The sequence below is a fragment of the Vombatus ursinus genome, unplaced genomic scaffold, assembly GCF_900497805.2.
Source record: "Vombatus ursinus unplaced genomic scaffold, bare-nosed wombat genome assembly UNPS02014861.1, whole genome shotgun sequence".
NCBI lineage: Eukaryota > Metazoa > Chordata > Mammalia > Diprotodontia > Vombatidae > Vombatus > Vombatus ursinus.
In genome coordinates, this window is record NW_020954639.1 from 6772345 (window position 1) to 6789794 (window position 17450).

The 17450-nt window shown below is 39.3% G+C and overlaps 1 protein-coding gene across 4 annotated transcripts in view; it reads right to left on the bottom strand.

Annotated features, from left to right (window-relative positions):
- Nucleotides 1-398: 398 nt before the first annotated feature.
- Nucleotides 399-17450, bottom strand: part of CCNY (cyclin Y) — a 288024-nt gene continuing 270972 nt past the window's right edge. For all 4 annotated transcript variants that reach the window (XM_027841625.1, XM_027841628.1, XM_027841626.1 and 1 more), the window contains exons 9-10: nucleotides 6912-7074; nucleotides 399-3653 (exon numbers count right to left, since the gene is read on the bottom strand). In XM_027841625.1, the coding sequence (XP_027697426.1) occupies nucleotides 3537-3653; nucleotides 6912-7074 (280 nt within the window). In that variant the 3' untranslated portion in view covers nucleotides 399-3536. The remainder of the gene's footprint in view (nucleotides 3654-6911; nucleotides 7075-17450) is intronic.

Below are 17450 nucleotides of genomic sequence, written 5' to 3' on the forward strand. Positions count from 1 at the left end.
GAGGTGACATCTTAGTTGGGTCTTTAAAGAAATAAGGATTCTTGAATGTGAAGATAGAGATTCTTGGTTTGTGCAAAGGAACCAGGGGATGGGACTGCTACTTTGGCAAACAGTCAATTAAGCTGGTGGGAATGAAACCCAGAAAGGGATTAATGTGAAATAAGTTTCAATACCCGATTCCCTTCTTTCCTTCCCTCTATCCCCCTCCCCAATAAGAAGCCATGATTCCACAGATGATTTCCATATTTTAAAAGCATCAATACAAATATTTGCTGCTTGAGTCAAGGTCATAATTTCAGTCAATGAACTCTGTTCCCATGTTCACCCTGTACCTTCATTCATCAATGATGAAATTCTGCAGTCAGAGGAGCTCCCAAAAACTACACTAAGACAGTGTGTTCCTAAATAGTAATTTGTTTTAATTGTATGGTATTAAATCACCTTGCAAACAGATTACAGTCACTACCATTTATCAATAGGTACTGTACTTTTTTTGGCAAACAGAACAAATCGAAACAAAAAAAAGCAAGTTTTCATTATCATGTAGAAAAAAATAATAAACCAAAAATAACTATTCACCTACAGGTCAAATGATTTCTACGGCAAAACTGAAAACAGAAAATCTATACTTACAGCAGATTTCAAATAAAACCTTAGTGCAAGAAACATAACCAAGTTAATCACAGAATCAGTACTAATGAAAGAAGATGGAAAATTCTCCTATACAGAGGTAGAGTCCAGTGCACAAGGCTAAAACAATATTCAATAGTCTAAACAAGACTGAGCCAAATTTTATGGAATCCACTTTAAATTTTAAGTATCAGACTGTATGTACATACATACAATAAATAGACTATACAATCTTTAAAGTAGTTTTAATAAACTCCACAAAATTATAGCAGATGCATTGAGATATTTACATAATTCAAAGTTCATATGTCTCTCATTCAAATAAAAGGGATAAAACTACAATTTCTGTTAGAAAGATAACAGAACTTCTTTTCTGAAATGGTTTGGTAAAAGACGACAACCATCTACATTATGGTAGGAACTCATTTTTCTTGAGAGGTATTAAAATTCCAGAAGCTAAGAAAATATGTCCCTTTATTTTTTTTCAGCTAGATAGATTTTTGGAATACATTTTGTACTTTCTATTATATTTTCAGAGCACTTCCTCTGTTCAGTTTTCTGTTCCAAATAGAACCTGCATGTGAACAGAGAAATTATCTCAAATCAATGGGCATAATCAGGGGAAGAAGGAATTTCATTTTGAGGTTTGGGTTTTTCTTTTCTTTTTTCTTTTTTTTGCTTCTTTTTTTTAAAATGATAGATCAGAAAGAACCGGCTGGATCATTCTGGGCCAACAATCAGGCCATAGAGGGGATTAGTCACATGAGCCTGCAAATAGAGAATATTCAGTCTGGAATCGGTACCGTGGCTCTTGGAAGGCCATTTGTTTCAAAGGCATGTTTCACTGAGAGGTGTGAATAAATATATTCATGGGTCAGGTCTATGACCTTCCAGCACTAAGGTGGGGAAAAAAACTAACAGAAGATCTTTCCATTTTCAGCTAGTCCAAAAAAGCATGTAAAAAAACTCAGGAAATCTGCCATTCACATCACTGATAAAAAAAAAAAAAAGAGGTGGGATGGGGAGAGACTGGAAGACCTCTTCTCTGCCATCAGATCCAAAGGAAAAGTATAAAAAGAAAAAAAAAACTTCACAGAATCAGATTCATGGACTTGAGTTCAAAATTACCATGCCCCCCCACCCACCCTGATACATTTTGATGTCATTTATGTGTATAGGTCCAGACTTGTGATTTCATTGGTATAGGGAACTCCAGGGTGTGGAAATTCCCTCCATGGATGCAGATCAGTAATTCATCTATAACTTTTAATATTAAAGAGTTGCCTGAGGCACAGAAGGATAAGAAACTTGCTCATGATCTCAGAGTTAGTATGTGTCAGAGTCAGCATTTGAATTCAGGTCTTTCTGACTCTCGGCTGGCCCTCTATCCACTGTACCATGCTGCCTCTCAATCTTCACATTACTATAAAATATTCTGCTTTATCTCATAAGGAAAACCAGGCATAATTAGGAAATGAAAAAGGTACAATCATAATTCATGAAACATCAACCTTCTTCACAGTTTGAATTTTGTTTAAATTTCTCTGAGCACCCACAATGAAAAATACAAGTTGAGTTTATGGTGATGGTGGTGGTGGTGGGTTTTTTTTTAATTCAACCTGTGAAAAATGCCTCAATAAAGGTTAATTAACATTCATCTCTTCAATTATCTTCCCAATGAAACCCTCCTCCCACCCACCCATTTTTTTAAGTTTTTAAAATAATTTTTTATACAAACAGACTTAACTTTGATTTAAAGTAAACATATAAAATTGAGGAGGATATTGCTTGCAACAATGGAGATGAAAGAATGAACTAGGTGGGATGTACAAAAAAAACCACTTTTGTGATGTGAATTCAAGCAAGGATCTAACTGGTTAGGGGAAGGCGAGGACAGGGGAATTGGAATCGCAACCCAGTAGAGATTTCTGCAGCCCGTTGCTTCCTCTTGGCCCATAAAGTCTGAGTATTTTGACATCTGCATCTTTAGGTCAGAGAAAACAAAACCGCTCCAAGAACACAGGAAGGCACAAGCACTCTGTGTGAATTTCCATTTTTGGTGGGGAAAAATTTTAAGAGGAAATAGCACAGGAATGTTGGATCACTTTGTATACTTTTGGTTCAGCACTATGGTCAGGGTAACTTTTTTGTTGTTGGGGACAAAAATGAAAGGTACAGTTCAGGTATTTAGAAACATAAGAAATGTGTAATACTTCTGAAGGGTGATAGCTAAGAAGACAGCTCACAGAGAATAGTGTAGTGAGGAACAACCAATACCATTTATTTGGATGTTTGTGCTATGGTAGATACAGACTATATTCTCTGCTCTGCAGGACCAAAAGAGAAGAACAACAACAAAAAAAAAAACATGCCCCAAACTCTGAAAAACAGCTAGAAGGAATGCAAAAAAAATCCAACAGAATGTACTGAGCTGAATTTCAGGTTAAGGTAAAAAACAATGCCACTCATTTTCCTTAGTGCATATCCAAACTTGTTTATCTCCTGTTTTGTTTTCATTTTGTATTTATCTATTGACGAGCACGGTGTCTCAAAAAAAATGACAAAGTCATTTATATCTTTCTTTCTTGCCTCTACACTACTTTCCTTTTCCTCTGTTTCTTCCTGCAGAGTCCCCCATTCCTTCGCCAAAGGTTAGTGACATCGGGGGGGAAAGGCATGAGACAGGATTTCCAAAATACTGATTTAGCTTTCCACTGAAAAATCGCTGCGTGTGTGCCACACGGTGAGGAGGCAGTGTAAAGGTAGCTTGTTGGAGCTAAGGATTAAAAACAAAACCAAACAAAAACGTAACCAAAAAACCCCAGAGTCTTTGTGTTTTCCCAAACCAAATGAGAAACAGGAGGGGTGAAAACAGTATTTTTGTAAGAATATCCTACATGCCACTGTTAGGAGATGATGGCTGGAGACCACTTCAATGCAGCCAGATTGTCAGCACTAGCTGACCGCTTCCTCGTCGATCTTCTTAAGTCCTTATACTTGTCTTCACATAGACGAGAGATGGCCTGCAAGCCAGGAGAGAGGGAGAAGGTCAGACGTGAACCAACTCAGTTCAAATCAAATGACTCTATTTGACAAATATTTACTAAGAACTTTCAATGATAAAAATAATAATAATAACGACAGTATATTTCTGTAACACTGTTAGGCAGAAAGTCAGGAATTCCAGATGAGAAAAGATTTCATAAGGTAGAAGCAAACCTATTCAATAGTGTTGGTCCGATTAAGGGAATGCATCAAGCAGAGTGCCTCGAAGATAATTGCATAGTTGCTTGAAGAATGAATGAATGAATGAATGAATTAAATACATAAACAGTTAGGAAAAATAAGTCAATATACTAGGTTTGACAGAGAATGTAAGCCTTATTCCGTACTTAAGAGTCTACTATTTCTTTGTCATAAGATAGAACAGTAAGGTGGCACTGGATAGAGCACTGGCCTGGAGTCCCTTCTTTCTTCCTTCCTTCCCTTTCTTCCTCTCCCTTCCTTCATTTCCTCTCTTCCTTCCATCCTTCCTTTGCTTCTCTCCCTTATCCCTTTGTTCCTCTCTTTTTTCCTTCTTCCCTCCTTCCCTTCCTTCTTTCTTTTTCCTTTCACCTTCTTCCCTTCTCCTTCCCTTCCTTCTCTTTCTTCTTTCTTTTTTTTTCCTTTTGCAAGGCAATTGGGGTCAAGTGACTTGCCCAGGTTCACATAGCTAGTAAGTGTCAAGTGTCTGGTCTGACACTGGATTTGAACTCAGGTCCTCCTGACTCTAGGGTCAGGGCTCAATCCACTGTACCATCTTTCTTCTTTCTCTCCATCCCTTCTTTCCTTCTCTTTCCTTCCTTCTCTCCTTCCTCCCTCCCTTCTTCTGTTTTTTCTTCCTTCCCTCCTTCCTTCCTTCCCTTCCCCAATTTCACTAAATTGCTAATTCAATAATTAACACTTTTGATTTTATTTTTCATTTTTACTTTCCTAACACACCACAGTGCAGAGGAAGGAACACTGAGCAGGGGGTAAGGAGCCCAGGGTTATGATCGTGCCTCTGCCACTAAGTAAGTAACTCACTTGCCTTCTTTCTGGGCTTCAGTTTCCTCAACTCTGAAAATGAGAGGATTGGCTTAGGTACCCTCTGAAGTACCTTGTAGCTCTCTGGGACTTCTCTCAGTAAAATGTAAATTCTTTGAGAACAGGGACTTTTTATTTTTGTGTGTGTATTTTTACCACATAGTAGGAGCTTAATAAAGGAATAAGCATATATTAAGCACCTGTTATGTGCCAGGTACTCTACTAAGTACTTTTTACAAATATTATCTCATATGATCCTCACAAGAACCCTGGGAAGTAGGTACTATTATTGTTACCATTTTGCAGTTGAGGAATCTGAGGCAGACGGCAGTTATGTGACTTGCTCAGGGTCACACAGCTGCTAAGTGTCTGAGGCAGGACTCAAACTTAAGTCTTCCTGATTCCACGTCCAGCATTCTCTCCACTGCACCACCTAGCTGCCTGTTAATAAATTTTCTATTGAAATTATTTAACCACTTCATTATTCCCTTATTCAATTTCTAAAAATACTGAAGTACTCTCATATTTTGTTTGATTTGCAGTTCGGAACTCTCTGCAGATCACCTTTGCTCCTATCTATGTACTAAATAACATTTTCATGGGAATTGTACATTAGTTGAGTGAAATAGTGTTGGGTCTTGATGTCTTTGGCCATGCCTAAAACTCTAGACCAGCTTGGCCTACAGTTAGTCGAGGTGACAAAGTCAGGGAGAAGGGAGGGAAGAGTTCAACAGTTCACTAGGGCTGCTTGATTCTGGTACCTGCCTCTCAGAATATCAAAACTGCAGTAAGACCCTCTCACCTCCCTTTCCCTTTCTCCCCTTCCCTCCTCTCCTTTCTCTGTTCTTCTCCCTCAACTTTTCCAAAGGGGCACATACGTTGGCCAGTTTAGGGGAACAGAGAGAAGTTCATGTTCCCATCATAAAGATGAGTCATCTTCAGAACTGGGGTCATGAGTCACTTTAGGAATGGGCTTGACCAACCCAGGCCCCAAACTGAGTCCAAGAGAAAGAGAACTGACCTTTATCTCTCAGTAGTATGATGTCAAGGAAATAGGAAAGTCCAAGCTACAGCTCTGGTGCCAAGTTTTCTCTCTATGTAATTTAACTTTTCTAGACATGTTAGGAAGAGTCGGTGATGGTTCTCTTTGCTGGAAAATCTTTTTAGGTGGCTTTTTGGGTGTTTTAACTTGACTATGAGGCCAAGGGTTACACACTTAATTGGTTTAAAGGCTACTGATGAAAGAAACTAGAGATACTCAGCCTGGAGAAGAGTAAACTTGGGGAAATGAAAGCTGCCTCCAAGAATCTGAAGGTTTTTTATGTATAGAAGAAATTAAGACTTGCTTTAAACGGCTCCTGAGGGAAGAACCTGTAGGAATTACTTGAAATTACAGAGAGACAAATTTGGGATGAGGTTAAAAAAACACTTCCTAACAATTAGAGCTACTGAAAAGTAGAATGGCTTTAATGACCACTTCACTTTTTAATAATACCATAGTGGGCATTCTTTTTCAGATACAGGTTAGACTAGATACCCACTGACTTCACTTTCAACTCTAAAATTCTATAATTCTGTGATTTCCAAATGAAATAGTCACACTAGATGGGCATGATGGAGGACACATATGACCTCAGCTAAGAGGTACTAAGGTTGGTGGATCTCTTAAGTTAGGAAGATCTGAGATGTAGTAGAGCTAAAGCCAATCAAGCATCTACACTAAGTTTGGCATCAATATGCTAAGCCCCTAGGACTAGAAGGACACAAAGTTGCCTAAGGAGGGTTACCCAGCCTAAACCAGGAATGGAATTGGTCAAAGTTCCCATGATAATAATCAGTGAGATTAGACCCATGAGTAGCCTCTGTACTTCCAGTCTATGGAAGATGGAGAATCCCAGTAGATAGACAGACAGACAGACAGATAAAATATTCACATTAAATAAGGGATGATATTGAGAAAATGATCAGAATCTGGGTCAGATATCTATTTAAACATGCATGGATCTCAAAGCTCCTAACCTCACTTTTGGCCAAGCAGCCATGAACACTGTAAGAACATACCATACTAGTAACTACTTTTGGTTTTATTTGACAACAAACCATACTTTGAAAAATCTTCCTCCTCATCCATGTTCAGTGCTGACAATGAATGCACTGGATGCGTCCCTAACAACGCATCGTGGTGTTGTGTTTTGTTTTGTTCTTAAGCGTCTCACCTCAAGCTTGTGAGCCCTTTCCTTGCTGAGGGGTTCCAAGGGAAAGCTGAGATTATTTGCTTCTGCCAGGGAACGAAGATCAAAATAATACTTGGCGTAAACACTGGAAGGAACGTTGATGTTAAACTGCAGCAGTTCAAGAAACTGTCGCTCCAGCTCATTCCTGAAAAAACAAAGTCAGAAACAGGGTACACTTAGGTATGGGGCTCCAATGAAGGGGCACAGCCACTCATGTGGCTTGAGAAGTAAGTCTGGGAAATTGTATAATTCAAGGGGAAACATGTAGCTTAATTTGGTAGGGCGCAGCTGCAGTGTAGCCACTGGACTTGGTATTAAATCAGAGACTACTTGATCCTGTCGGTGTCCAGAAGGAGGGAGCCCGATTCAACGGGATGATTGCAAGAGTGTTCCAGAATGATTCACTTCACCGCTCTGATTCGGTACAAAGTCAGTGGACTTCTGACAGCAGGACCCAACAGGAAGAGACCATTAATTTGGGTACAATAGCTAAAAGGCGTCGAGAGGCATCTCTTGGTGAATTCATATAGTCTCTGATCTCTTTATGTCCTTATCTAACAGTGTGTCACTACTAAAGCAATGAACTAGAAAAGAGTGGGGAGGGAAAAAGATGAGAAGGATCTAGAAGCACCTTTTCATAAAAGCACTCAAAAATCCACAGGCTTCCATTCAGCACAGGGGGAGGAGTTGGGAGGATGTGGACCAATGAATTTCCTTAAGTATTATAGAACTCTAGTGATGCCCAGTCCTTGGGCAGGCTAAACCTTCCACGCCTTTCTCAGCTTGGTGAGCTGCTCAATGGGTTACCATGTTCCTTTCCTACAATGTTTCAAATGAATTAACATATGTAAAGTATTATATAAAAGCATTAAATAAAGCATTATATAAAAGTTAGTAATGGTAGGGGCAGCTAAGTGGCTCAGTGGATAGAGCTCCAGCCTTGGAGTCAGAAGGGACCTAAGTTGAAATTAGACCTCAGACACTTGACACTAGCTGTGTGACCCAGGGCAAGTCACTTAACCTCGACTGCCTCACCAAAAAAAGCAAAAAAAAAAAGTTAGTAATGCTGATGATGTTTTCCTCTAGTGGGGGTAAGAGCACTGGCCCTGGAGGCAAGAGACCTAGCTTAGTATCCTATTTCCAATATTACTTTCCACCCATGTGACTATGGACAAGTCACTTGATTCCTTGAATTCTCAATTCATGCATCTGCAAAATGAAGGGGGCTAAATTGGATGACCTCTCAGATCCCTTCCAACTCTAAAATTGTATGAGTTTCATATTGCAAAATGGAGAGAACACTGCAATGAGAGACAGGAGATCTAGGCTCTAGTCTTGACCCTGCTAGTAACAAGTTGTGTGTCTTTGGGCAAGTCAGATCCTTTGGCCTCAGATCCTTATCCATAAAATGAGAAGGCTGGATTCAGCGCTCCTGCTAGCTCTAATACTCTAGGAGACTTGTTAGCCTTGGACTAGAGTCTGACTTTAATGCCCCCATCTGGAATTTTTGAATCTTGCTCTGTTAAGACTGAGCCTCTGGTTCTAACACTAGTTATCGTTTTAGCCTCTGATTGTTATTTGCTGAAATTGCCTCCAAGTTTGTTTTTCGCCTTTTGATAGTCCCTTTAGACTTTGTCCCAGGTCTTTATCCTAGGTTGTACCTTCTGTTCTCCATGAAGTCTTGAGACCTGCTGCCAATACAGGTACCCTTTGAACTATATGTGAGAAATGACTCTTCACATCTGTCTAGAATGGGAGGAAATGGAGGTGTTGGAAGCTGCAGTGAGGAGCAGGAGGGGACAGGAAGGCAGAGGGAGGCGACTTTAAACATTGCTAGATCTGAGGAAGGTATCCTACATCAGGGAGTGACCAACTAATGGGACAGACAACTAAGACACTTCCACAAAAGTGAACTTGATACCGCAGAGGCTCTTGGCTCTCCATAAGGAAACATTAAGGGGTCACATTCAAGACCTCAATCTCTCTCTTTCTCACTCTATGTAAATTATTTGATCTTATTATTATATGTATATAAATTTATATATGTATGCATATGTGTGTACATGTGTGTGTGTGTGTGTGTGTGTGTAAATTCTAATTCTCTCACTAAATAACCTAATGAGAAGGGAGGAAAAAGTCTTATGCTATAGGGTTATGGAATTTTTTAAAAAAGTTAAATTACTATATATACATACATACATACATGCACGCATGCATGCATACACACATACATATATAAATGAGAAGCAGAATTGTTCCAGAATTACAGAAATTCCCAAATGGTCATGAAATATTGCTTCATCACCTTGGATAATGCCACATGTAATTAAACAGACTAAGCCTAGAGAAAGAGGTAACATGCTTCAGTGGTCCAAGAACTCCCCTGATTTACACCCTCCTCATCAAAGCTGCGCTTAGCATCCAATGTGATAAAAGTGTGGTTTTATGATGAAGAGTGAAAGAACATTTGCCAAAATCTTATGAACTCAATATCAAATTGCGTAAACTAAATGACTTAGACAAATGGAGGACCTATTGCATACTAAAGGCTTTTTTTTAAAAAGACATAGAAAGCTATAGTTTAATGTTTAACCAGCGGATTTAATTATTTTACTGTACTTTGCCCCAATTTATTCACATATCGCTGTTTTTGTCATCTCTTTTACTTTGATCATTTATTTCTAACTTTAATAGGTTTTAACCAGACTTATCTTGTGAAATATTTTGATCCAAGGTAAGACTTTAAAAAAGCAAATGATGAAAAAGAATTTAAGCTCATAATTGATAAAGTCAAAGTGTTAGGATTTACGAATTTAGGAAATGAGAGACAGATGTCAACCTAGCGGCAACCAGAAGGTGTCACCACAAAGTTTCTAAATTTTAAGAGGAAACCTCTTTTTATTTAGTCTCAGGAGAACTGAAAAATTACTCAGCTAGAGAGGCAGAAAGACTACCCAGTTCCTGAGGGTTGTCTGGTAATGGCATTTTTCAGGTCAAGCCCAGGATTGTTTCTTTTTCGTTTGTTTTAAACAATGTACATTTTCCCAGAGGCCCTGCTTCAGGGAGGAACATGGCCTCCACACCCCAGGCTCTAGCAGCTTATCTGAGTAGGAATGAAGTCTTTCTGTCCAAGCCTCCCAGGCAACCCTGGGCAAACAGGAAGCTAACCAAGTCGATGTTTTGGGGAGGCACTACGGTTGGGAAATGAATATGAGTATTAACATTTATATAGTGCTTACTGTGTGTCAGACACTGCTAAGCACTTTACAAATATTATCTCATTTGATCCACAACCTCTCTGGGAGGGAGGTGCCATTATTATCCCCATTTTATCAATGAGCAAACTAAGGCTAACAGACATTGAGTGACTTGCCCAGGGTCATACAACTAGTAAGTGTCTGAGGCCAGATTTGAACTCAACTGCCTCACAAATATTAGTACATACTATAATGTCAGAAAATGAAGCTTCCAATAAGCTATATAGCATACTGATAGATAACTGGACTTGGGAACCAAGAAGAAATAGGATTAAATCATGCCCCAGACACTTACTGTATTGACCCTGGGCAAGTCATTTAACCTCTTTCAGACTCAGTTTCCTCAGCCATAAAAAGGGGATAATAAGAGTACCTACCTATGGGGATCAAATTAAATAATACGTAACATGCTCTGCAAAGCTAAAGTGCAATATTCATGATAGCTATGATTATTACTAAGATTGTGACACAGATTCAGCCCAAGCAAATTCCTCTAATGTCCTAAACTTGAGACACCCTGGCTTTAGATATAGGCCCATAAATCTCAGGGTTACATTTACACCCAGAGATGCAAAAGCAAAGACTCCCAGTGACCCAGAATGCCCACTTGTCTGCACACTACAGCTGCTCTACTCCTACCTGTCATCTCCCTCCCATCACTTCCAAGTACGTTGCAGGCTTCTAAGCAGCAGCGATGGAAGCCATGCCTATCCCTGACGTCATGTACTGCTTGCGATGAGAGAAGGCTGGTGCATTTCTCAGGGTTATCAGCTACGGTGGCTACATTTTCACCCCTCCAGTTTAGCAGTACTTGGTTCCTTGCTGTGCTAATAGCTAATGGCTTTCCTGACATCTGGTATGCAGTGCAGTGGAGGGTAACGGCCAATCAGATCACTCAGGAAGCTGTGTATGATGTCTGTGTCAGGACCAAATTAAATAGCTATGTTGGAGAAGTTAAATATCTGATTTGCTTATGATGGTACCACGCTACACTCACAACATGCCTTGCACACACATGCTAATCTTTTTTTTTTTCATTCCTTACTTCATTCAACAAATACTTTTCTAGTACCTACCAAATGTGAGATGCTACACGAGAGACAAGGGAGGTCTTTTCCTGTCCTTGTGGAGCTTACAATCTCATAGGTAAGATAGGACATATACAAATAACCATTAACATAAGCAACAATGTGAAGAAGCGCCATGAGGGGAAAAGTTAATGTACTGTGTAAGTTCAGGGAGTGGAGAGCTTATTTCTGGGTAGGATGATCAGGGATTACTTCATCTGAACGAGGACTTGAAGGATGGGTAGGACTTGGAATCCACAGTAAAGGCATTAGACACCGAAGAGTATGAAAGAAGATATGGAGGCAGAAATACATAACACTTTTACATCCAATTTGACTGGAATATAGGATGAGTAAAAGCAAGGAGAGTGAGATAGGAATAGAGATTGAGCCTGTGATTTATGCATAAACAAATCTAAAGTTAGAACGCTATGAGGCAACTGGAAATTTTTTTTTTTGCCATTTCTTTGAAAAAGGTCTCTCACTCATTTCCAAGACACATAAAGAATTGACTCAAATGTACAAGACCAGGAGCCATTTCCCCCAAAAGATAAATGATCAAAAGATACACACAGACAGTTTTCAAATCAGTAAACCCAAGTTATCAACTATCATAAGAAGAAATGCTGTAAATCAATGATAATTAGAGAAATATAAATTAAATTGAGCAACTTTCATGTCCTACTTTATTCCTTGTTGTTCGTCCTTCCTTCTGATCAGACTGGTAGAGATGACAAAAGAGGCAAGTGACAAATGGGCAAAGTGCTTGTGGAAAACAGGTATATGAGTATACTCAGTGCATGTATTAGTTGGTGCTGCCATTTTGGAAAGTACTTTAGAACAGTGCTCCCTCCAAATTATTTAAATTATATGTACCCTTTGGACCAGATACACACTATTTGATCCACGCCCCAAGAAGATCCTAGGAAAAGGAAAAAATCTATATGTACAAAAAACATTTTTAAAGTTCTTTTTGTAGTAGCCAAAAATTGGAAACCAAGATGAGGAGGAGTATCTTTCTACTGGGGAATGGCTGAACAAATTCTAATATATGAATGCAATGGAATATGCCAGAGGAAATGACAAAATGAATAGTTTCTGATGAAACTAGGCAGATTTCTATAAACCGATAGAGATCAAAGTGAACGGAACCAGGGGAACAAGTAATATGATGACAACATGTTCTAGAGAAAAACAACCTAGAAAGACTTCAGGACTCTGATCAATGCAAAGATAAGCCATGAGTCCAACAGATGAAGAAGAAAGAAACATGCTGCTCAACTTTTGCCAGAAACATGACCAACTTAAATTGCAGAAAGACAAACATTTTCCAGACCTGGCTACTGCGGGCCTTTGTTTTGATTAACTATGCATGTTTAGTGAGAGGTTTTTTTTTTTTTTTTAATATGTCCAATTGAGGGAGCAGTGGAAAACCCAGATTATAAAGGTATGTAAAATTATTTTTAAAGACTTGGTAACTATATAAAAAGTGGAAGAAGAGGGAGTCAAAGATGGCAGTGAGGTCTCTAGTCTGTTGAGGTTATTAACAGAAACTGGGAAATACAGAAAGTAGGTTCTAGATATACCAAACTTGAGATTGTTGTTGAGAGCACTGAATGGGGAAAAACTGGTTCAAATCCAGGCGAGACCAATTCTGCTATTTAATGTCTCTGGTCCTTAGTTTCCTCATCTGTCAAATGATGGGGTTAGACTAGATGACCTCTATGGTCACTTCCAGCATTAACTCCATGGCCCTCTATCCAGGTAGAAATGTACAGCAGATGGTGAGAACTGTAGGCCTGGTATTCAGGAAAAGGATTAAGGCAAAAGACACAGACTTAAGAGTTGCTCAAGGGATAGATGAAGCCACAGGAATGGAATGAAAGAGATTATCACTAAGGGAGAGAGACTAGTGTAAGAATGAGAGAAAGAACAGAAGAGAAGGAAGCCCTAAAGAACACCAGTGTTTGGCCAGGGATTCATGGAAGATGATCTGAGAGGAGGAAGGCAGGGAAAGAGGATCCAGAGAAAGGGACCAAGGAAGTAGGCCTGAGAGGTAGGAGGAGAGCCAGGAAAATATGGTAACGCTTCTCAGAATGCCGTCAAAATATCAAAAATCACTAATAGCTCAAATCAGCTCTACACAAAGATCTCTAGGAGCACACAAAAGTTCCTTGCTAAAAGCTGAGTAAGAGTGCTGACTTTTTTATGCTATAGGTAAATCAGTAATTCAATGCTGATCTTGCAAAATTATCTACAATCTAGAATGCAATTTTGCATGGGCAGCATTTTCTTCTTTTCCTTGTTTTTCAAAATTAATACATTTTGTTCTGATGCATGAGTCACTTCCCAATAAACAATCTCCCCACAGCACTTTTCCATAAAAAAAAATCTAATCCAAGGTTTGCTAATAAAATGACTGCATGACTGCATGAGTGAGAAAGTATTTATTGTTTACTGTATGGTCGGAACTGTACAAAGCTCTGGGGACACAAATCCAGCCAAACAAGATGGCCCTACTGTTGTGGAGCTTATTGTACCAAGGAGAGACAAGTTAGAAAGGGAGAGGGGGACACCCAGGTAGAAGCATGGTTTGGAAATAGCTGGAAAGGGAGGTATAGACTTGGTGCCAGGCAAGACAAGGCAAAAACTCACCTTTCAGAGCTCAGAGTATCAGGAAGAGAGTCCTGCATCTGAGGCAGAAGAGAAGGAGGAGGATGACCTGAAGGAAGGCCAGAAGGTTTGGAAGGGCTAGGAAATGTAACTTTCCAGTCTTTTACATTCCCATTTTTTAAAAATGAAAGGACAACTAACCAAACCCATCAAGAAACAGAAGGAGAAATTCCATTCAATATAACTACTGAATGTATAAAATATTTGAGAGTCTTTATACCAAGAGATATACAGGAACTATATATATTTATATATATAAATATATATATTTGAATATAACTATAAAGCAGTCTTTATAGAAATAACAACAGATCTAAATAAATAATGAGAAATATTAATTGCTCATGGGTAGGCTGTGCCAATATAACAAAAATGATAATACTATCTAAATCAGTTTATTTATTCAATGCCATATCAATCAAACTACCAAATAGTTACTTTAGAGAACTAGAAAAAAATGTCAGCCAATAATAATAGTTAGCATCTATATAGTGCTTCAGGGTTTACAAAGTACTGAGGCAGCTAGGAGGCACAATGGATAGAACACTGGCCCTGGAGTCAGGAGGACCCTGAGTTCAAAACCAGCCTTAGACACTTACTGTGTGACCCTAGGCAAGTCACTTAATCCTGACTGCCTCCAAAAAAAAAAGGTTTACAAAGTACTTTACATATGTTATCTCATTTAATTCTTACAACAACCCTGTGAGTTATGTATTTTTTCCATTTTATGGATGAGGAAATTGAGGCTGAGAGAGGGGATGTGATTTGCGCAGGATCACACGGCACTAACACTAACAAGTATCTGGAGGCAGGGTTTGATTCATCTTTCTGACTCTAAACCCAGAACTCTTATGTGCTTACTATGCACTGTGCTAAACACAAGGGATTAAAAAAAAGGCACCAATACAATTCTAGCTTCCAAAGAGTCCATATTCCAAGGAGGGAGAGGGGAGACAACATGCAAATAACTACGTATATACAAGATACACACAGCGTATGGGCAGGTCACTAGTCACAGGGAAATGACTAGTGCAGGAGGCTGGTTAGGGGGACTAGGGAAGGCCTTCTGCTGCAGGTGGGCCTTGAGCTAAGTCTCAAAGGAAGTCAGAAAAAGAGAAGTTGGAGGTGACAAGAGGCACCATTCCAGGAATGCGGGACAGCCAGCATAAAACGCATGGAGTCAGGAAGTGTTGCAAGTGAGAGACAGCAAGGGAGTAGGTGAACTGGAGAGTATATGGAAAGGAGGAAACTGGACAAGGACTGGAAAGGTGGGAACAGCTTTAAATACCAAAACGAGGATGATTATATGTTTGATCCTGGAGGTAATGTTCGCTTCCTTAAACTATATAACTATAAACTTAAACTACATAAACTATAAAAACTTACATAACTATATAAACTATATAAAGACAAAGGGAATAAACATTTATAGAGCACCTACTATGTTCCAGGCATTGTATTAAGTGCTTTAAGAAAACAAATATTATTTCATTTGATCTTCACAACAACCATGAGAGGTACGTACTGCTATTATCTTCATTTCACAGTTGAGGAAACTGAGGCAAACAGATATTAAATGACGTGTTCAGGGTCACACAGCTAGCCAGTGTTTGAGGCCAAATGTAAAGAACAGAACTCTTCTAAAAAATTACTGTTCAGTCATTTTTCAGTCATGTCTGACTCTCCATGACCCCATTTGGGGTTTGCTTGGCAGAGATACCGGAGGTGTTTGCCATTTCCTTCTCCAGCTCATTTTACAGATGAGGAAACTGAGGCAAACGTGGTTAAGTGACTTGCTCAGGGTCACACAGCTAGTAAGTGTCTGAAGCCAGATTTGAACTCAGGAAGATGAGTCTTTCTGACTCTAAGCCCACCACTGTATTCACTGTGCCACCTTTCTAAAAATGGATTTCTAGAATTTTTCCTTCCAAAGGCCAGAAACCTTTATCATATGGGATAAGAATTTTTGGCAGGCATTCTCTAGTGGACAGTGTCTTCTTTCTCCTTTTGGGAGCGTAATAGAATTTAGATGCAGAATTTTGACATATACATCAGAGCAATCATTTAACCTAGGTTTCTGAGTGAAATGCACTTTCTCTTCAAAAATGATCACAAGAAAATAGTAACTTTAACTATATAATTCAATCCAATTAAGTCCAATAACATTTATCAAGTACCAACTGCATGCAAGACTCTGTGCTCAGGTGCTAGGGATAGTAGACAAAAAAATTTTTTTTTAAATTAGTTCCTTCCCCTGAGAGGCTTACATTCTTCTAAAGGAACAAAGTGTGTGAACAAATTCAGTATATGCACGATCATTTGAAGAGAAGGAAAAGAACTCTAACAACAAAGAGTTTCCTGTTGGAGACAATCATGAGTTGAATCTCATTTCTCTCCAGGGAGCACTTGTGACTTTCTAGACTCCACCACACCACAGAAACCTCTTCACCCAGGAAGGTCACTCTACCCCTGGACTTCTCCCAGTTCAAGTACCTTCCACCCCTGCTGCCTCTTCCTCTGATTGGCTGGTTTCTTGCAGAACCTCCATTTAAATGAGATGTCCACCAGCCACATCTTGATTCCACTCCAGGCTATACTCCTGACTCTCTGGAATTTGAGGATTATCTTCCACCCTCAAGCTTTTTAACTTCCTTTTATGAACTGTCTTCCCCCTTAGAATGTGAGCTCCTTGAGGGTAGGAACTGTCCCTCTGCCTGTATCTGTAGTCCTGGCATTTAACACAATGCCTAGCACATGGTAAATACTTAATAAATACTCAACTGCTTAAATTGAACCCGAAAAGGAAGTCAAGAGGGAACATATTCTAATCCCAGGGGACAGCCTGTGCAAAGGAACAAAAAAAGGTCCAAGGGAGATGGCCTGCTGATCTTGCCAAACAACAGGTAAGTCAGTTTGGCCTGAACATAGAGTGTAGGAAGGAGAGTAATGTCCCATACATCCAGCCAGATTGTGAAGAATTATAAATGCCAAGCTAGGTAGTTTTTATTTCATCTTAGAGACAAAAGGGAGTCACTGTTAGTGCATGAGCCGAGGAATGACATGTTCAGACATGTGCTTTAGGAAGATTATTTTGGCCAATGTGTGGGGAATGTACTGAAAAGGGAAGGCTACTCTAACAATCAATGTTAGGGGTGGTAAGAAAAAAAAACTAGATAGTATAAGCAAGGAAAAGATGTGAGACATAGTATGTTGAAAGAATGGAAAAGATAGCAAGTGACTGGGTATTGGGGAGGGGGTTGGTGGTGAGAATAAGGGTTGAGCATGATGCTCAGGTTTTAAAGCAGAGTAATCAGGTAGATGATGGTGTTTTTAATGGGAAAAAAAAAAACAAAGTTCTGAGAAGGGGGATAGGGAGGGAGGGGAAGTAATAGTGATACAAGTAGGAGAGGTACCACGGACAGAGTAACATTACCAAATCTCAGCAAGGAGACAGCATTCAACAACAACAACAATAACGAAAGAAAGAAAGAAAGAAAGAAAGAAAGAAAGAAAGAAAGAAAGAA